Source organism: Anomaloglossus baeobatrachus, chromosome 7 (assembly GCF_048569485.1).
Source record: "Anomaloglossus baeobatrachus isolate aAnoBae1 chromosome 7, aAnoBae1.hap1, whole genome shotgun sequence".
Taxonomy (NCBI): domain Eukaryota; kingdom Metazoa; phylum Chordata; class Amphibia; order Anura; family Aromobatidae; genus Anomaloglossus; species Anomaloglossus baeobatrachus.
This window is the reverse complement of record NC_134359.1, coordinates 35,072,191-35,094,120: the sequence shown is the minus strand read 5'-3', so window position 1 is coordinate 35,094,120 and position 21,930 is coordinate 35,072,191. Positions and strand designations below refer to the sequence as shown.

The 21,930-nt window shown below is 52.3% G+C and overlaps 1 protein-coding gene across 1 annotated transcript in view; it reads right to left on the bottom strand.

Moving 5' to 3' along the window:
• LOC142246609 (protein mono-ADP-ribosyltransferase PARP15-like) overlaps positions 1-21,930 on the bottom strand; it is a 331,278-nt gene that overhangs the window by 41,777 nt on the left and 267,571 nt on the right. Inside the window, exon 10 of the mRNA XM_075319679.1 lies at positions 20,564-20,709. Within this exon, the coding sequence (XP_075175794.1) occupies positions 20,564-20,709 (146 nt within the window). The remainder of the gene's footprint in view (positions 1-20,563; positions 20,710-21,930) is intronic.

Genomic DNA, 21,930 nt, shown 5'->3' with positions numbered 1-21,930 from the left:
ACTTGCCCCTCCGGACGACAGTTTAACCATCATTTCGGACAATGGCCTCCCTATGACTCAGGTGGGGTTCAAGGAAGTGACTTTGACCATGGGACAAACGGAGCTGAGATGTCAGGGGATAATTGTAGTGCTGAATGATTCCAGTGACCGTAACCCAAAGGTGGTCCTCGGGACCAACGTGATTGAAAATTGCATGGGGGAGGTGTTGAGCCTGTTGCAGCAATTGTCTGCCACTGCGGGAGGGGGTCGGCAGAGGGCCCTGCAGCATGAAATCTGGGCCCTCCTGCAGCGGCAGCAGGTGAGCATGACAGGTGGAGAGATTGGTGGTGTGCGGGTGATGGACGCAGCGCCTTTTGTGGTACCGCTGCGGAGCAAGATGATGATTTGGTGTAGGGCAGCAGTAGGTCCTCAGGGACAGGATTACCCGGCAATGGTAGAGCCCTTGCCTTCGAAGCACTGGCCCACAGTACTGGCAGCCAGAGGGGTGATTGAGGTCCGGAAGGGGAGAGTGCCCGTGAGAGTGATGAATTGCGGAGAGGAAGAGGTCAGGCTCCCCCGCTACGCCACCATAGCCAAATTGTTCACTATAGACGCACATGCTATCCTCGAAACAACCCCCACGACCACCACATCACATGCGGGCAGCACCCCTCCACCCAGTTAGAGGAGTGGTGCCGGGAATTGCATTTCGGCACAGAGTCCACACCCATGCCCCACAAGGAAGAGGTATACCGGGTAGTGCAGGAGTACGGGCAGGTTTTCAGCAAGCACCCGTTAGATTTTGGGAGAGTTAAAGGGGTGAGCACCATATCCTCACGGGTACCCATCCACCCATTAAAGAGAGGTACAGGCCAATCCCACCTGCACACTACCAGTGCGCCAAAGACATGTTGAGGAACATGAAGGATGCAGGGGTCATACGGGATAGTTGTAGTCCCTGGGCAGCTCCGTTAGTGCTGGTGAAGAAGAATGATGGTACCATGAGAATGTGCGTGGATTACCAGAAGATCAATCAAATAACGCATAAAGATGCATACCTTCTCCCCCGCATAGAAGAGTCACTGGCTGTGCTGAAGACTGCTAATTATTTCTCTACCCTTGACCTTACTAGTGGCTACTGGCAGGTGGCGGTTGCAAAAGAAGACCGCGAGAAGACGGCGTTCGCTATTCCCATGGGACTCTGTGAGTTCAACAGTATGCCGTTTGGGCTGTGCAATGCCCTGGGGACCTTCCAGAGGCTCATGGAATGCTGTCTGGGGCACCTCAACTTCGAGACCATTCTGCTGTATCTGGATGACGTGATTGTGTATTCCAAAACGTATGATGCCCACCTGGAGCACCTGGCAGAAGTGTTCGCGGCCCTCTCCAAGTATGGAATGAAATTAAAACCCTCTAAGTGTCACCTGTTGAAACCTAAAGTGCATGTGGTGAGCGCGGAAGGCGTGGCCCCGGATCCTGAGAAGATTACCGCTATCCAGAGCTGGCGGCAACCAACCACTGTGAAAGAGGTGAGACAGTTCCTGGGCCTGGTGGGCTACTACCGCCGTTTTATCAAGGGATACATGAAGATGTTCGCGCCTATGCAAGACCTCCTTGTGGGACAGACCAAAAATGGTAGAGCCCCTGGACCCCCGTTTGTCTGGGGTGAAAAGCATGAGGAGTCCTTCCAGCAGGTGAAGTCGGCCCTGACAGGAGCAGAAATCTTGGCTTATCCTGACTACGGCCTCCCATTCATCCTTTATACCGATGCCAGCAATGTGGGCCTAGGTTTGGTCCTGTCCCAGGTACAGGATGGAAAGGAGAAGGTGATCGCCTATGCCAGCAGGAAGCTCCGTCCGACGGAGAGGAATCCCGAGAATTACAGCTCCTTCAAGCTGGAGTTCTTGGCCCTCGTTTGGGCAATAACCGAAAGGTTTAAACATTACCTAGCGGCGGCGAAGTTCACTGCTTACACGGAGAACAACCCATTGACACATCTGGACACAGCCAAGCTGGGTGCCCTGGAGCAGCAGTGGATGGCTCGACTATCCAACTACGATTTCACCATCAAGTACAGGGCTGGCCGCAAGAACACCAACACGGATGCACTGTCTCGAATGCCACACTTGCTCGATGAAGGGATAGAGGAAGACAGCCTGGAGGAGATCGAGCTACCCGCATTCCATCAGCCAAAGGACCAGAAACCCTGTGTTTGTCAACAGCAGGCGAACCTCGACCCGATGCTCAGCCAGAGGTGGCAAGAAGCCCAGGACCAGGAGCCCGCAATTCAGCTGGTCAAAACGATGATTGCCCAAGGCTCTTCCAGGATGGACCCCACAGCCCCCTCTGAAGATCAGCGGTTGTGGAAAGAGAGAGACCGCCTCTACCTGCATCAAGGAAAGCTGTATAGGGGATTAATTAACCCCAAGACCCACGAAAAAGTCCGCCAACTGGTGGTACCCCAGGCATGTGTGCCCAAGGTCCTGCAGTAAATAAAAGGAAGCTCTGCGTCACCGATTGATAGGTGCTCAGGGTTAAAAAATGGTACAAAGAGTAGGAATAACCCCGGCACACTACCCACTGCCACAAAAAGAAGATGGTTGATATGCATTATTGATCAAATATTTTTTTTTCTGAAAAAATTGTATAGGTGCTATTCGTCCACAACAAGTCGACGTTTCGGCCGTAGGCCTTAGTCTGACTGGACTTTATTATTTTTGTCATTGTGTTCAGATAATCAATATCATATACAGGTAATCTCGATACAATGTAACATTATTATCAACATCAGTGTTATATGACAAGGACATTGCAATAAAGGGAGAGACATATTCGTCATATTGATATAACACAGTATACAGTAGTAGAAAAATACAGATCATATATACACAAAAGAAGGTTTTGTATGCAGATCCACAAACATACTATACTATATCGGGTCTGGGGATATTATTACCAGAGATTACGTGGTAGTGGTTGAGTTAATGCTAATCCGACAATAGGACAGGATGAGTAATGTGGAGGGAAGAAAGGAGGGAGAAGAGAAGAGGGGTGAAGAGTAAGATACAGTCCTCAGTATGTAACTCATCAGGATTTGTATGATAGATATAAAGTCACTTCAAATATGAGTAGCAATATACAGGGCTGTATTTTGCCTTCGTGCTGCCCTAGGCACTTTAAGTGGTCGCGCCCCTTAGTGACAACGTAACACTGAGTTTTCGCACACGACATCTGTTTAAGGCAGATCTACTCTGTAAAACACTTGAAAAAGTATCAATGAGAAACGAAGGGCACTAACCCCCCCCCCCCATGGGGATCACCACGGGCACATCAAAACATAGCATGAGTATAAAATATTCCCACCATCCCCACTTATATACTGTGACTGTCACACTGCCCCTAATAAACTACACACTGCCCTCCCTTATAAATTATACCCACCACACCTTCCTCAATTATGAAATATGATCTGCACATTGACCTCACATCATGCTGCCCCCTCCTCACAATGTCCCATGCATGCTGCCCCCTCCTCACAATGTCGCATGCATGCTGCCCCCTCCTCACAATGTCCCATGCATGCTGCCCCCTCCTCACAATGTCCCATGCATGCTGCCCCTCCTCACAATGTCCCATGCATGCTGCCCCCTCCTCCCAATGTCCCATGCATGCTGCCCCCTCCTCCCAATGTCCCATGTATGCTGCCCCCTCCTCACAATGTCCCATGCATGCTGCCCCCTCCTCACAATGTCCCATGCATGCTGCCCCCTCCTCACAATGTCCCATGCATGCTGCCCCCTCCTCACAATGTCCCATGCATGCTGCCCCCTCCTCACAATGTCCCATGCATGCTGCCCCCTCCTCACAATGTCCCATGCATTCTGCCCCCTCCTCCCAATGTCCCATGCATGCTGCCCCCTCACATTGTCCCATGCATGCTGCTCCCTCCTCACAATGTCCCATGCATGCTGCCCCCTCCTCACAATGTCCCATGCATGCTGCCCCCTCCTCACAATGTCCCATGCATGCTGCCCCCTCCTCACAATGTCCCATGCATGCTGTCCCCCCTCACAATGTCCCATGCATGTTGCCCCTCCATCCAATGTCCCATGCATGCTGCTCCCTCCTCACAGTTTCCCATGCATGCTGCCCCCTCCTCACAATGTCCCATGCGTGCTGCCCCCTCCTCACAATGTCCCATGCATGCTGCCCCCTCCTCACAATGTCCCATGCATGCTTCCCCCTCCTCACAATGTCCCATGCATGCTTCCCCGTCCTCACAATGTCCCATGCATGCTGCCCCCTCCTCACAATGTCCCATGCATGCTGCTCCCTCCTCACAGTTTCCCATGCATGCTGTTCCCTCCTCACAATGTCCCATGCATGCTGCCCCTCTCCATGAGCTCCTAATGCTGCCTTCCTCTTTTCCATAATGACACCTCCATGCTGCCCTATTCATCATACTAAGACCACCACACTAACGCTTATGCTGAGACACCCCCCACACACACACTACCCCACTCTTGATATTGACTCCCCTACATTGCTCCACTCCATACTGAGCCCACACATGCTGCCCCTTCTCCATAATGAGCTCCCAATGCTGCCCCCCTCTTATTCTGAGTCCTTACACTCCCCCCATCGATTTTGTCATTGCACTACCCCTCAACCCTTGTCCTTTGTCTCTAGGATTGGCCCCTCTCTCCCATTCCCCCAGCAGCAGCCGCTCTCCCCGGCCTTCACCAGCAGCCTCTCCCCCAGCATCAGCCTCTCCCCCCCCAGCCCCCCCAGCATCAACCTCTCTCCCCCCAGCGTCCCCCAGCCTCAGCCTCTCTCCCCCCAGCCTCCCCCAGCTTCAGCCTCTCTCCCCCAGCTTCCCCCAGCATCAGCCTCTCTCCCCCAGCTTCCCCCAGCATCAGCCTCTCTCCCCCAGCTTCCCCCAGCATCAGCCTCTCTCCCCCAGCTTCCCTCAGCATCACAGCATCAGCCTCTCTCCCCCAGCTTCCCCCAGCATCAGCCTCTCTGCCCCCAGCATCAGCCTCTCTGCCCCCAGCATCAGCCTCTCTTCTCCCAGCCTCCCCCAGCATCAGCCTCCCCCCTCCTAGCCTCCCCCAGCATCAGCCTCCCTCAGCATCAGCCTCTCTCCTCCGAGCCTCCCGAAGCATCAGCCTCTCCCAGCATCAGCCTCCCTCAGCATCAGCCTCTTTCCTCCCAGCCTCCCCCAGCATCAGCCTCTCTTCTCCCAGCCTCCCCCAGCATCAGCCTCCCCCCTCCTAGCCTCCCCCAGCATCAGCCTCCCTCAGCATCAGCCTCTCTCCTCCGAGCCTCCCGAAGCATCAGCCTCTCCCAGCATCAGCCTCCCTCAGCATCAGCCTCTTTCCTCCCAGCCTCCCCCAGCATCAGCCTCTCTCCTCCCAGCCTCTCCCAGCATCAGCCTCTCTCCTCCCAGCCTCCCCCAGCATCAGCCTCCCTCAGCATCAGCTTCTCTCCTCCGAGCCTCCCGAAGCATCAGCCTCTCCCAGCATCAGCCTCCCTCAGCATCAGCCTCTTTCCTCCCAGCCTCCTCCAGCATCAGCCTCTCTCCTCCCAGCCTCCCCCCTCCCAGACTCCCTCAGCATCAGCCTCCCTCCTCCCAGCCTCTCCCAGCATCAGCCTCCCTCCTCCCAGCCTCCCCCAGCATCAGCCTCCCCCAGCACCAGCCTCCCCCAGCATCAGCCTCTCTCCTCCCAGCCTCCCCCAGTATCAGTCTCCCTCAGCATCAGCCTCCCTCCTCCCAGCCTCCCCCAGCATCAGCCTCCCTCAGCATCAGCCTCTCTCCTCCCAGCCTCCCCCAGCATCAGCCTCCCCCAGCATCAGCCTCCCTCCTCTCAGCCTCCCCCAGCATCAGCCTCCCCCAGCATCAGCCTCTCTCCTCCCAGCCTTCCCCAGCATCAGCCTCTCTCCTCCCAGCCTCCCCCAGCATCAGCCTCTCTCCTCCCAGCCTCCCCCAGCATCAGCCTCCCTCAGCATCAGCCTCCCTCCTCCCAGCCTCCCCCAGCGTCAGCCTCCCCCCATCCCAGCCTTCCGCAACATCAGCCTTCCTCCTCCCAGCCTCCCCCAGCATCAGACTCTCTCCTCCCAGCCTCCCCCAGTATCAGCTTCTCTTCCCCCAAGTCTCCCCCAGTATCACCCTCTCTCCTCCCACCCCATACGCAGATCTCCAGTCTGCATTAGAGACACCCCCACGCTCCTTATGAATCTTCAGCTCTGCGAGCACTTACCTGCTCCAGGGCCCGCCGTCATCTTCCTGGCTCACGTGAGTATCCTCTTCTGACACCGGCTTCCATCGCGGCGTCCTGCTGTGAGCTCTGCATGTGAAATCCACACAGCATTGGACGCAGCACAGAGAAAGGAGCTGATTGGCGCGCCTGTGACCCCGGAAGTGCAGGCGCCGGCAGTTCCGGGGTCAATCAGCTCTCTGTGCTCGGCCACTGCAGTTTGTCTGCATTCGCGTCTTAATTGACGCGGATACAAATAAATAAAGGTGCGCCTCTCCCCCCTCCCCCCTCCGAAAATACAGCGGATTTAATGAATGTGTAAAAAAAGAAAAAAAAAATTTTTTTTTTTACTGCTAGAAGGTGCCGCCCCCTGCATCCTGCCGCCCTAGGCATGGGACCACGAGTGCCTAATGGTAAATACGGCCCTGGCAATATATGTAAAGAAGGGAATTGCATCAAGTATGCCACTTGCTATAACAGAAAAAACATTTTTTAATTTTATGATCACATATTATATGTCCTTAGGCAACAACTATATTCCAGTTATGTGGCAGTTATAATAACGGTCACTATATTGGGGGGTTGTCAGTATGGTACATACACTCTGGGATCAATGCTGCAGCTACTGGAGGTGTGCTGAAAGGTCCACATCCTTGGCAAAAGAAGGATAAATTAAGTTATAGTTGAGTATAGGAGTGTATATGTATATAATAACAGTATTCTGTATGCATCTCGTTATTCCAATTATCCACAAAACATGACACATTCCAAATCAATACTAATATAAGTGTGAAGCCCCACAGGTGTAGTGTCGGTGTCGGTGCGTTACCTTCAGGGACTCCACGTTGCTGGATCTCCGTCACTGGTAGGAAATCTTCTGTTTTGATCGTGACGCCACTCTCAGTATTGCGGCCAGTAGGGACCGCCACTGCAGATTGAGGGTCGCCTAGGGCTGATGGTGTGTGCAGTTAGATGTAGTAGCCTCCTGAGAGTGAGGCAAGCCCCAGGGCCCTGGGTAGGTTTGTAGTACCACAAGTCGCAGAATGACCACACAGGCAGGATGTCTTTCAGGGTTTTTACTCACTTCAGGTGGCAGGGTGAGTAACCCGGGCGTAGCTGAGATGAACCAGGTAGGAACCAGGCATCCTTCAGGCTGACTTTATGAGGGTGACTACTGACTCGCCTTCCTTAGCCCTTGGTGGTTTGGGGTGACCCCGACTTTGAGTCCCTATGGGGGTCACCCAGGGAAGATGCTGCAGCCTCTCTCCCCTTGTTGTTTTGCCGTGTGCTTGTTCCCCGGACCAGGCCACTCCAGCCTCTTGCCTCCTATGACCTATGGGCCCTAACTTGTGGTTACGTGGCTGCGGCTTTTGGTTGTTGTGGTGTGGGCTTTAAGAGCCCCACACCGGCAGGTTTAGCAGGGAAAGGTGAATCTATCCTCGCTTCGGGATCTGCCGCCCGGTTGGGCCTGGTGCTCTCTAGCAGTCTCCTTACTTCCCACTCCGTGCACTCTCTAGCTGAAGCTGGCTTTCAGGCAGCACTCCTAGTTGACCGTTCTCCCCCGTCTGTAGCCACTGCGCGGGCGCTGTTAGACAGCAACAGCCCCACAGGTCTGCTCCTCACTGAGCCCTATGAAGTTCTGCTCTAACTGACTCACTGCTCCTCCTCTCCTGTTCTTGCCTACGCCACCTAGCAACCAGACTCTCTTACCACACCCCTTGAGAGGAGATGGAGGCTCTACCCCCTCCACTATTCCAGTGAAGGTGAAGGCTTGCCCCCTCCTGGGATCCCCAGGGGTCCTCTCATGGGTACATGTGTGAGACCTGGTCACTATGCGCCTGTGTTCCACACCCCAGTCAGCCATCTGGATTACCTGTATTGTACTGTCCCCAGCATGGGTGCAGTACTCAGTGGTGCCTGACCAGGTCAGGGGCGCCACATTCCCCCTTAGTTATCACCAGCACGTCCTCGGGCTGCAAGACAACATTTTAAAATGCATAAAACATTAAAACATGTAAAACATTTAAAAGCACCAGGTATCAGACATCACCACCCTCCACCCACAAGTCCGTTAACCCACCCAAAACCCTCTCAGGAGGCAGGTCACCGGTCCTGTTGGTAACCAGGTCTGGGCCATCCGTTTCCTCAGACCTTTCCTCCAATCTTCCTCTCCCGTTGGCCGCGACTTCAGCCACTTCTGGCAGGATGTAGAGGCGGCTTTCATGGGCTGGTGGTTTCAGGGTCTACCTGGCCTGGTGGATCCGCGCCCTCAGCCTCTTCTGGCAGGATGCAGAGGCGGCCTCCACAGTTGGTGCTGACCAGGTACCCTCTTTGTGGTGGTGAGCCAAGGCCCCATAAACAGGCGTGCTCTCTGGTTGCAGGTGAGCCAAGGCCCTATATACGGACGGGCTCCTCCTGGTTGCAGACGAGCCAAGCCCCTAAACAGGCTGACTCTGGTGGCGGTGGTGCCCTCTGGTGTAACTATTTACACTGCGAGAGTTTGTGGCTATAGCCAGTTCATAGCCTTAAAGTTTGTTTCTCACAATAGTTTTTGTGGGCGCATTTCTTAAACGTTGCAAACAAAACTTTTCAAACTTTAACTGGTCAAAACTTCTTACTTTCCTTTACTTTACTCCTCTTGTTCACTAGGGCGTGGGCACGTTGGGCACTGGCACCTGTGACTTTCTTGCTCTCCGTCGTCGTCCGTGGTTGTTTCATCTGTAGGTTCTTTATCTTTCCTTTCTTGGTCTTCATCTGTTTCCTTTTCTGCATCTGTTTCTGTATCTCTGTCTTTTCTTTCTTGTCTTTCTTGTCTTTCTTGTCTTTCTTGTCTTTCTTGTCTTGCTTGTCTTGGACATGGTGCTACGTCTAAGGCATAGTAGCCCCTTTCTCCTTGATGTAAGGTGAACTGTACTAAGTCCCCAATTTTCAAATTTCTGCCTGAATGTCCTCTGGGCAGGTGGGCTTGAACATCTCTTCGATTTACAAATATGCCCTCTTTTATTCCTTTCACGACAATGAAGCCGTATCCGCTTTTCAGGTTGAAGTCCTCTACAATTCCTCTGTAAAGGGGTCCTCTATCCTGGGCTTCAGACCTTCTTAGGCACCTTTTCTCCTGCAGGTCTCTGGCTGTGACCTCCCTCTGCTCTGGAGACTGTGGTGTTGGAGGACGCTTTGATCTGCTGCGCCGTGTCTTGCGGGCTGGGTTCTGCGAGGTGCAGCTTACAAGCTCCCAGGTGAGGCTTTGGGGCAGATCTTCCTCAGCAGAAGGTGTCAGGTCTTCCTCCTCCCAGCGGGAATAGGGCAGCATCTCCGGCTCTGGGTAGGGGTCTGCTGCGGTTGGCGTCGGAGTCAGCTCCTCAGCTTCCTGGCCTCCTCTCCCCCTTAGTTCTTCGCTGCACTCTGGTTGTGGCAGTGCTGGGGATGGGCTCTCTTCAGCTGGTCTGGGCGGTGGACTCTCCGGCGCAGCTGCAGGGGTTGCCTGAATCTCCTTGGGGGTATGCGGAGGGAGCAGGTACCGATCCACCATCTCTTGCGGGAACTGGGCCTCCAGATCAGCCTTCAGCTTCCAGTATGCGGGGTCCTCTCCTATCAGGGTCTTCCTGGCAGGGACCTCTTTGAGCTGGGGAGCGGTGTCTGCTCTGGCCTTGCAGGCCGGGGAAAATAGTGAGGTAGTCTTCTCTTCTTGGCGGGCCGCGCCCGGTATGGCGGCGGCCTGGTCTTGGCGGGCCGCGCCCTGTATGGCGGCGGCCTGGTCTTGGCGGGCCGCGCCCTGTATGGCGGCGGCCTGGTCTTGGCGGGCCGCGCCTGGCATGGCGGCGGCCTGGATCAGTGTCGCTGTTGCAGGGGGCTCTGTGCAGGCTGGGCTGGACGTCGCTGCAGCGATCGGAGCTTGGCGGGCCGCACCTGGCGGGGCTGCGGCCTGGTTCAGCATCTCACTTGCGGCGCGAACGAGCGTCGCTGCTGCGGTGGGGTCTTGGCGGACCGGGTTCAGCAGGGTGGCAGCCTGGGTCAGCGTCACACCTGCAGCACGGATGAGCACTGCCGTGGTGGTCGGAGCCCTGCGGGACAGGCGGGGCATCGCTGCGGCGGCCTGGATTTGGCGGACCGCTTCTAGCGTGGCTGCGGCCTGGTCCAGCGTCGCCGCGCCGGGCGCCTCTTCTGGGACCGCGGGCGTGGCAGCAGGGGCCGGGGCACTTGCGCTGGCCGGGGCATCACTCGACTCACCCATCTGTGGCAGCATCGGGGTCTGCGTCGTCGCCGCTCGGTCTGGCAGGCGTCGCGCGGCTCCCTCCTCGTAGGTCCGCACCGCCGCAGCCATCTCCAGGAGCTCCGTGCGTTCTTCCCTGAGCTGTCGCACAATCCTAGCCTCCAGCTGGTCACAGAAAATAGCAAGCTCCGGCACCACCAGGCAGCGGAGCCTGGCTCTGGATCTCTGCTCTCAGACGCCATCTTCATTAGCAAGCTGCTGGCTTCTCTTCTGCTCCGCCGTCTCTGGACGCTTCCGCTTTCTTCATCAGCGAGGTCAGGACTCTGCAGGGGATCTCTGGGTAGCCACACCTCTTCGTGGGCGGTAACTTCTTCCAGCGCGGGCTGCTGTTGTTTTTCAGCGCGCTTTTCATGGTGGCAATATGGCGGCGCTTCCAATTTTTCAAGCGGACCGCCCAGGCACATGGTCACCTGTCTGAACAGGTCTAGTCCTTATCCTGTTCGTGACGCCAGATGTGAAGCCCCACAGGTGTAGTGTCGGTGTCGGTGCGTTACCTTCAGGGACTCCACGTTGCTGGATCTCCGTCACTGGTAGGAAATCTTCTGTTTTGATCGTGACGCCACTCTCAGTATTGCGGCCAGTAGGGACCGCCACTGCAGATTGAGGGTCGCCTAGGGCTGATGGTGTGTGCAGTTAGATGTAGTAGCCTCCTGAGAGTGAGGCAAGCCCCAGGGCCCTGGGTAGGTTTGTAGTACCACAAGTCGCAGAATGACCACACAGGCAGGATGTCTTTCAGGGTTTTTACTCACTTCAGGTGGCAGGGTGAGTAACCCGGGCGTAGCTGAGATGAACCAGGTAGGAACCAGGCATCCTTCAGGCTGACTTTATGAGGGTGACTACTGACTCGCCTTCCTTAGCCCTTGGTGGTTTGGGGTGACCCCGACTTTGAGTCCCTATGGGGGTCACCCAGGGAAGATGCTGCAGCCTCTCTCCCCTTGTTGTTTTGCCGTGTGCTTGTTCCCCGGACCAGGCCACTCCAGCCTCTTGCCTCCTATGACCTATGGGCCCTAACTTGTGGTTACGTGGCTGCGGCTTTTGGTTGTTGTGGTGTGGGCTTTAAGAGCCCCACACCGGCAGGTTTAGCAGGGAAAGGTGAATCTATCCTCGCTTCGGGATCTGCCGCCCGGTTGGGCCTGGTGCTCTCTAGCAGTCTCCTTACTTCCCACTCCGTGCACTCTCTAGCTGAAGCTGGCTTTCAGGCAGCACTCCTAGTTGACCGTTCTCCCCCGTCTGTAGCCACTGCGCGGGCGCTGTTAGACAGCAACAGCCCCACAGGTCTGCTCCTCACTGAGCCCTATGAAGTTCTGCTCTAACTGACTCACTGCTCCTCCTCTCCTGTTCTTGCCTACGCCACCTAGCAACCAGACTCTCTTACCACACCCCTTGAGAGGAGATGGAGGCTCTACCCCCTCCACTATTCCAGTGAAGGTGAAGGCTTGCCCCCTCCTGGGATCCCCAGGGGTCCTCTCATGGGTACATGTGTGAGACCTGGTCACTATGCGCCTGTGTTCCACACCCCAGTCAGCCATCTGGATTACCTGTATTGTACTGTCCCCAGCATGGGTGCAGTACTCAGTGGTGCCTGACCAGGTCAGGGGCGCCACATAAGCTCCAGATACTTGTGGGCCATACTGGTTGGAAATACTTGTTAAATCAATAGGACGTGTTTGCATGCAGAGGTGTTGCTGTACCACTCTGTACAAAGAAAAAACATGCCCCAATGCAACTTTGCTACAGGCTATGAATTGTGTAACAATATGTTTGTACTATACTTTATGTATAAAGACCGGAAGTGATGTGAGTAACGCACGCCCCCACTCACCACATAAACGTCCGAACGCTGGAAGCAGCTCACAGTGCAGGATTCACACACAGACTCCATGTCCAGCAGCGGTGCAGGTGAGTAATGGTTACCAACCCTTCTTCTATCTGTTCTCTTTATTCTAATAACCTCTTCACTTCTTCTTTTACATGGTATTAGGACTATGGCCATTCAATTATCCGGTTCCACCGGTGATAGCACACATGCAGGCCCGCCTGATAGGTAATAAATATACTGCCTCTAACATATTGTTACACATATTCATAGCCTGTAGCAAAGTTGCATTGGGGCATGTTTTTTCTTTGTACAGAGTGGTACAGCAACACCTCTGCATGCAAACACGTCCTATTGATTTAACAAGTATTTCCAACCAGTATGATCACAGGTATCTGGAGCTTATATTAGTATTGATTTGGAATGTGTCATGTATTGTGGATAATTGGAATAACGAGATTCATATAGAATACTGTTATTATATACATATACAATCCTATACTCAACTATAACTTAATTTATCCTTCTTGTGCCGAGGATGTGGACCCCTTAGTACACCTCCAGTAGCTGCAGCATTGATCCCAGAGTGATCCTGTACACGTCATACTAGTGTTACTGATACAACAGGTATTTACCCCATGCTCTTTATCGTATGTATGTACCATACTGACAACCCCCCAATATAGTGACCGTTATTACAACTGTCACATAACTGGAATATAGTTGTTGCCTAAGGACATATAATATGTGATCATAAAATTATTTTTTTTTTTTTTCTGTTATAGCAAGTGGCATACCGGATGCAATTCCCTTCTTTACATATATTGCTACTCATATTTGAAGTGACTTTATATCTATCATACAAATCCTGATGAGTTACATACTGAGGACTGTATCTTACTCTTCACCCTTCTTCTCTTCTCCCTCCTTTCTTCCCTCCACATTACTCATCCTGTCCTATTGTCGGATTAGCATTAACTTAACCACTACCACGTAATCTCTGGTAATAATATCCCCAGACCCGATATAGTATAGTATGTTTGTGGATCTGCATACAAAACCTTCTTTTGTGTATACAGTTAGGTCCAGAAATATTTGGACAGTGACACAATTTTCGCGAGTTGGGCTCTGCATGCCACCACATTGGATTTGAAATGAAATCTCTACAACAGAATTCAAGTGCAGATTGTAACGTTTAATTTGAAGGTTTGAACAAAAATATCTGATAGAAATTGTAGGAATTGTACACATTTCTTTACAAACACTCCACATTTTAGGAGGTCAAAAGTAATTGGACAAATAAACCAAACCCAAACAAAATATTTTTATTTTCAATATTTTGTTGCGAATCCTTTGGAGGCAATCACTGCCTTAAGTCTGGAACCCATGGACATCACCAAACGCTGGGTTTCCTCCTTTTTAATGCTTTGCCAGGCCTTTACAGCCGCAGCCTTCAGGTCTTGCTTGTTTGTGGGTCTTTCCGTCTTAAGTCTGGATTTGAGCAAGTGAAATGCATGCTCAATTGGGTTAAGATCTGGTGATTGACTTGGCCATTGCAGAATGTTCCACTTTTTTGCACTCATGAACTCCTGGGTAGCTTTGGCTGTATGCTTGGGGTCATTGTCCATCTGTACTATGAAGCGCCGTCCGATCAACTTTGCGGCATTTGGCTGAATCTGGGCTGAAAGTATATCCCGGTACACTTCAGAATTCATCCGGCTACTCTTGTCTGCTGTTATGTCATCAATAAACACAAGTGACCCAGTGCCATTGAAAGCCATGCATGCCCATGCCATCACGTTGCCTCCACCATGTTTTACAGAGGATGTGGTGTGCCTTGGATCATGTGCCGTTCCCTTTCTTCTCCAAACTTTTTTCTTCCCATCATTCTGGTACAGGTTGATCTTTGTCTCATTTGTCCATAGAATACTTTTCCAGAACTGAGCTGGCTTCATGAGGTGTTTTTCAGCAAATTTAACTCTGGCCTGTCTATTTTTGGAATTGATGAATGGTTTGCATCTAGATGTGAACCCTTTGTATTTACTTTCATGGAGTCTTCTCTTTACTGTTGACTTAGAGACAGATACACCTACTTCACTGAGAGTGTTCTGGACTTCAGTTGATGTTGTGAACGGGTTCTTCTTCACCAAAGAAAGTATGCGGCGATCATCCACCACTGTTGTCATCCGTGGACGCCCAGGCCTTTTTGAGTTCTCAAGCTCACCAGTCAATTCCTTTTTTCTCAGAATGTACCCGACTGTTGATTTTGCTACTCCAAGCATGTCTGCTATCTCTCTGATGGATTTTTTCTTTTTTTTCAGCCTCAGGATGTTCTGCTTCACCTCAATTGAGAGTTCCTTAGACCGCATGTTGTCTGGTCACAGCAACAGCTTCCAAATGCAAAACCACACACCTGTAATCAACCCCAGACCTTTTAACTACTTCATTGATTACAGGTTAACGAGGGAGACGCCTTCAGAGTTAATTGCAGCCCTTAGAGTCCCTTGTCCAATTACTTTTGGTCCCTTGAAAAAGAGGAGGCTATGCATTACAGAGCTATGATTCCTAAACCCTTTCTCCGATTTGGATGTGAAAACTCTCATATTGCAGCTGGGAGTGTGCACTTTCAGCCCATATTATATATATAATTGTATTTCTGAACATGTTTTTGTAAACAGCTAAAATAACAAAACTTGTGTCACTGTCCAAATATTTCTGGACCTAACTGTATATGATCTGTATTTTTCTACTACTGTATACTGTGTTATATCAATATGACTATTATGTCTCTCCCTTTATTGCAATGTCCTTGTCATATAACATTGATGTTGATAATAATGTTACATTGTATCGAGATTACCTGTATATGATATTGATTATTATTTTTGTCATTGTGTTCAGATAAAGTCCAGTCAGACTAAGGTCTACGGCCGAAACGTCGACTTGTTGTGGACGAATAGCACCTATACAATTTTTTCAGAAAAAATATTTGATCAATAAAGAAATTTGCATATCAACCGTCTTCTTTTTGTGGGAGTGGGTAGTGTGCCGGGGTTATTCCTACCCAAGGTCCTGCAGGCCTACCATGACGGCGCAGGACACTTTGGCTGGAAGAAGCTGGAGATGCTGTTGAGGGAGCGCTTCTACTGGAGTGGGATGCGGGAGTCCGTGGAAGCCTGGTGCCGAGAGTGTGGTCCCTGTATGCTGAGAAGATGGGACGAAACCAGTCAGAAGGCCCCAGTACAGCCAATTGTCACCCACCAGCCATTGGAGTTGGTCGCTTCGGACCATGTCAAGCTCATGCCCAGTCGGAGCGGGTAAACCTACACCCTGACCATTGTAGACCACTACTCCAGATTCATGGTGGTTGTCCCCGTCAAAGATTTAACAGGCCGCACTGCAGCCAGGGCCTTCCAGGCCTACTTTTGCCGGCCACATGGCTACCCGGAGAAGGTGCTCACGGATCAGGAGTTCTGCCACTTGTATGGGTGCAAGAAGAAAAAGAGAAAATGAAGCATCTGGTCCTTAATTTCCTCAAGACACTACCCCTGGAAGAACGGAATCTGTGGCCCGAGAAGCTGCCCGACTTGGTGGACATGTACAATAACATCCCCTGCAGCTCCACCAAGTGCACACCTGCGTACCTGATGAGGACCCGGCCGGGGCGTCTGCCAGTGGACCTAGAAATGGACGTAGAGGTACCTGAGACTCTCCCCCCCCACTGCCAATTGGGATGCCAAGTGACAGATGCAGTACCGACAGATCCAAGAGTATGTGGAAAGGAATCTGCGTCAAAGCTGGGAGAGGCAAGAACAGCGCTTCAACAAGCGGGCTCAGGCTGCCCCTTTCGGACCTGGAGATGTGGTGCTGAGGCGTAAAAGGAGGACGCACAAGCTCGACGATCAATGGGAAAGGACCCCCTACGTCATACAGTCTACCGGATGGGAGAATGAGAAGACATACCTGATTAGTGGCGACCAGAAGAAGACCACAGCCACTGTTTCCAGGGACCACCTGAAGAGATGCCCGGGTCCCCTGAAGCTGATAAACGAGGTTCCCGTTCCCATGGCGAGCGTGGAAAAGAAGAAAAAGGTGATCCATACAGTAATGGGTGACTTTCTAGCTGACTGGCCTATGCAGAATGGCGCGGTGATTGTTCCAGTGATAATGTTCCCACAACCCGTGGAAGAAATGGAGCCAGAGACGCCCGCCAGCGAGCCACCCGAGCAAGCGCCCAGGGATGCACCTACACCACGCCCCCGCAGGTCTCTACCCGCCATACCTGACACTCGGGAAGAGGGACCGATCGTCCCCTCTCCCCCATTGCCTCCACCTGAGAATATTGGGCCCCGGAGGTCCACACGCCCTAATCTAGGTAAGCCCCCGCTTAGATACGTGGAGACCGCAATCTAGGGGTGTTGCATGTTGATTATGTAAATAGATGTATGAATGAATGCCAATCACCCGAGATTCTCACCTGATTAAAAAGAAAATGAAAAAGGTAGCCGTTCCCGGCTACCATCCTGCCCGTCCCCATTGGGACTTTGTTGATTTCCCGTTGTTCTTCCCCCATTTAAATAGAGACAAGGCCGAGAACTTGCAGGCCAACCCAAAAACTATTGGGCCTTGTAAATAGTCCCTGACCACCCTTTTTCATGTCCTACAGTCTCCGGAGAGGCTGGTTGGAGGAAGGACCTGCGGCAGAGGGGGCCGGGGTCCCGTCACCAAGGAAACCGGTGACTACCCACCGGGTCAGGGGGCCTCTGAGAGACTGCCGGGTAAGGACCTGTTACCCGGCCCATGTGGGCAACACCCGGACCCAAACCTGTTTCCTGGACTGGGGAAAAGGGGTGCTGACCTGGTTTTTAGAGGCAGCATTAGGGCTAGGTTTGCTTGGGTGGGAAAAATGGAAAGGACCCGATCCCGTCCCGTTCCTGGTTAATAAAAGTGTTGTGCAATGTTGAAGTAAAATGCCTCCCGCAAGGGAAGAAAACTAAGCATGCTTGAAAATTGTATAAATGTTATTATACTTGTAAATATGTTTTATCTTCTTCCAGTTCAAGAAAAATAAACGGTGGTGGTCGGACAGCCCGCGGACGGTCTGTGGTTAACCAAGGGGGAGTGTGACGCCCTGGCAGGGCTAGGTAGTCACAGATAGGGCCCCACATTACACCAGTCCCCTAACAAGGTGACAACAGCCAAACATAAAAACCCTAGTCACCTCCCCCATGGCTTGATGGACACACCAGGGGGCGTAGCCAGGCGGTTGGACATGCCCACCGAGGAGTTCGGATGGCCTGAGGCGGGAAAAGACAGTAGTGCAGTTTGAGTTTCAATGGAGGAGGTGAGGCCTGTGTGACAGGCCTGTAGCAGACTGACAGGTGCCAGGGTAGGAGCCCGGGCACCTTTGGCTAGGAGGCATACGGAGGCCTCTGTCTGCAAGAGCCGGGAAGACGGCTCGGTGGAACCGAGGTGGAGCGGGACAGGGTAGTGGCCCGCCGGTACCGACCCGGTGAACCGACTCGGAAACCGGAGCACAAAGGGGGTACTCAGACCCTGAAGCTAGTTCCAGAAGCTACTCGGGGCTAGCTAATTAACTGATTGCGGCCAGGACTATAGGTCCTGTCCCACCCAAAGTCCCGACTGAAGACAACAGCCCAACGAGGGGGATGGAAAGCCACCGCCACGACACAGAGATCCCACGGGCCAGCGTCTGCGGGCAAAGGGCTCCTTAGGCAACCACAAGCCAGGGAGCAGACTCCTGAAGTTGCAAGCGCAGGTAGTCCACCATCACAAAACAGGTGCGGGAGAAAGACAGAGACCACCAACCAGGTGGGGGACCAGACTGCAGCCGGCTACGGGCACCGACCACCATCACATTGGTTTACCAGAGACTCGTGTGTTTACTAATAGTGGGTACATCAGTGCCCTCTGGCCGGCCATCTCCCTGCACCGCCCAACTCCACCAACGGGTCCCGGTGCAACCATCCCTACCCACGGAGGGGTTAACAACTTGCTGCGCAACATCTCCCCTGAGTTCCCCATAACTGCAGCGGTGGTGTCCACCTTCACCACAACCTGTGAGTAGCATCACAAACTTAAACACGGCTCCAGCCGTGCATCTAAGCCCCCAAACCACAAATCCCCTTTTGATTGAAGTGACCGCAGGACACGCGGGTCCGGAGACACTCCAGCCACCCACCAGCAGGTCCGGATCCGAGCACGGGGTGGTACACACATATTAGCTAAAATAGCTTTTGCAGTCTTGTTCCAATATTTTTTTTCCCATGTTTATGTTTTATATCCTCTATGTTGCACTGTCTATTACCGGCTGCAGAATGAGTTAGCTGAGAATCCGTCAGTGAGCTTGTTCTGATGAGAAAGATTTTAATTCTACTTTTCATTCTTCCAAGTTTCTCTCAAATAAAAGTTATAAACTCAGAAAGAGCTCACTGCCAGATTCTCATTTTAACAGACAGTGCCACTACACAGAGCAAAGGCACGGGAGTGTCGGCAAACACGTTGACACGGTTAACCCCTTCAGGGCCATCTGCATATTCATACCTTAGTGACACTGAACTACTGATGACAGTTAACCCTTTTGGGACCTATCTGCCCATCATAGATCCATAATACATCGAACCACCAACGACAGTACACTCTGTGATCAAGGCCATTCTGGTTGAAACGTCAGAGTAAACATCTGTCCATTGTTGTTCATCTCCCTTGCACGGTTTTTGGATCTTTTTCATATAGTAATAAAAAATTAAAAAAATGTCATTAATCAACAGATTTAAGCCGGGTTTACACGCTGCGACATCGCTAGCATTTGCTGGCGATGTCGAGCACGATTGCACCCGCCCCCGTCGTACGGCAGATATGTGGTGATCGCTGCCGTAGCGAACATTATCGCTACGGCAGCGTCACACGCACATATCTGCTCTGCGACGTCGCTGTGGCCGGCGGACCGCCTCCTTTCTAAGGGGGCGGTTCGTTCAGCGTCACAGCGACGTCACAGCAGCGTCACTGAACCGCCGCCCAATAGAAAAGGAGGGGAGGAGATGAGCAGCCGGAACATGCCGTCAACCTCCTTCCTTCCTCCTTTTCCGGTGGACGCAGGTAAGGAGATGTTTGTCATTCCAGCGGCGTCACACACAACGATGTATGCTGCCGCAGGAACGACAAACAACATCGTACCTGCAGCAGCACCGATATTATGGAAATGAACGACGTGTCAACGAGCAACGATTTTGCATGTTTTTGCGCTCGTTGATCGTCGCTCATTTGTGTCACACGCTGCGATGTCGCTACCGGCGCCGGATGTGCGGCACTAACGATGTGACCCCGACGACATATTGGCAGCGATGTCACAGCCTGTAAAGTACCCCTAAGGGTACACATCGTTCTTTTCCATAATATCGGTGCTGCTGCAGGTACGATGTTGTTTGTCGTTCCTGCGGCAGCATACATCGCTGTGTGTGACGCCGCTGGAACGACAAACATCTCCATACCTGCGTCCACCGGAAAAGGAGGAAGGAAGGAGGTGGGCGGCATCTTCCGGCCGCTCATCTCCTCCCCTCCTTTTCTATTGGGCGGCGGTTCAGTGACGCTGCTGTGACGTCATTGTGACGCTGAACGAACCACCCCCTTAGAAAGGAGGCGGTTCGCCGGCCACAGAGACGTCGCAGAGAAGGTATGTGCGTGTGATGCTGCCGTAGCGATAATGTTCGCTACGGCAGCGATGACCAGATATCGGCCGTACGAAGGGGGCGGGTGCAATCGCGCTCGACATCGCCAGCAAATGCTAGTGATGTCACAGCGTGTAAAGCATCCCTTAGAGTGTGCAGTGTATTTGATTATATTTCAAGGGGTTAATAACCCAACTACTAGCGCCTCGCTTTTTACAGTGTGCACGCCCTTTCTCATAGCAATAGACAGTGCCACATAGAGGCTGTAAAAGGCAACTTGTGCAAATATTTTTATGAAGCCCAATTGCAAAAATGTATTTATGAAAATGAAATGGACAGACATACTGTATAGCACTTTGAAATTTAACAGTCTAATGTAATTTGAGAGCCAGATGCACATCAGATGATTGGTGCTCATCTATAGGCACAGACATTGTAGACCGTGTCTAAATCTAGAAGTGACACAGAAGATTCACTTTATTTCTAGCGTCCTAACCATGACGGCTGAGTGTACTGTATTTCAGTACAGTATAAAATAATGGGTAATAATAACCTCCGTAATGTTATATTTCTTCCCTAATAATGTTTTGAAGAATTTTTCTTTGACTTCTTTATATTCGGGAGATGTCTCCTTAAGTATTACTTCCTGATATTCACTTTTCTCAATGTCGGTCCATGTTATTGGATACTGAATTGGTACTGTAATAAAAAAAAAAAATAAATGAACTGGAGTTAGATTTTATGGCATTCCAAAATCTTTAATCAAAGATTGATGTGAACCAATAGCGTAGCAACCGGGGGGGATGGAGCAGAGGGGGCAGTGGCCCTGGGCCCCGTACTCAGAGGGGGCCCACTAGGAGCTTATGACCTGTGAGTTGCTGCAGGGGCAGAGCAGAATCTCTTGCCCGGGTGATGAAAATACATTCTAGTGGTGTAGATAGGACCTGCGATGATGTCATGCCCATGTGACCAAGTGGGAGGAGCCACAGTTGCCGGTCAGAAAGCATCAGTAGATAATAGATATTGATTCCTGTAGGAGATGGGAATGAATGACCGGTAATGAGGGAAGAGGTGGTGCAGGGTGAGTGGCATATGAGGGCTGCAGACTGTGACAAAGTGGTGTGAAGGGGTGCAGGGTGTTTTAGAGAGGGGTAAGTAGGGGTACAGGCTGTGTGACACATAGGGATGCAGGCTGGGCTGGTTCCAAGTGTTTTTTGTGGGCCCCAGGGAAAGAGTTTCAGTGGGCCCCATCCACACGTAGACACACACACATACACAGATACATACACATACATACATATACATACCGTATTTTTCAAATTATAACAGGAGAATGAAAATTTGAAAGAAAATTTTGGGAGGAAAATGAGGGGTGCATCTTATAATGCAAATGTAGCTTACCGGGTAGGGTGAGAGGGGTAGCAAGAGGCAGGGGCAATGCTGTGCGCCGTGCTGCCGGCGCTGCCCTGTGTGTCTCGCTCTGCATTGTGTGGCTCTGCTCTGTGCAAGGCGGCTCTGCTCTGGGCCTCAGGCAGCGTGGCTCTGCTCTGTGTGGCTCGCTCTGCATTGTGCAGCATGTCTTGCTCTGCAGCGCGACTCTGCTCTTTGCGGGGTGGCTCTGCTCTGTGCGGGGCTGCTCTGCTAGCTGCAGCTCTGCTCTGTGCAGCGCGGTTCTGCTCTATGTGGGGCTCGGCTCTGTGCGGCTCGCTCTGCTCTGCAGGACGGCCCAGCTCTGTGCAGAACTGTTTTACTCGCCGCGGCTCTGCTCTGTGCAGCGCGGTTCTGCTCTGTAGGGGGTTGCTCTGCTCGGTGCAGGGCTGCTCTCTGTGGCTCGCTCTGCATTGTTTGGCGCAGCGGGGCACAGCTCTGTGCCGCTCGCCCTGCTCTGCAGGGCAGCTCTGCTCTGTGCGGGACTGTTCT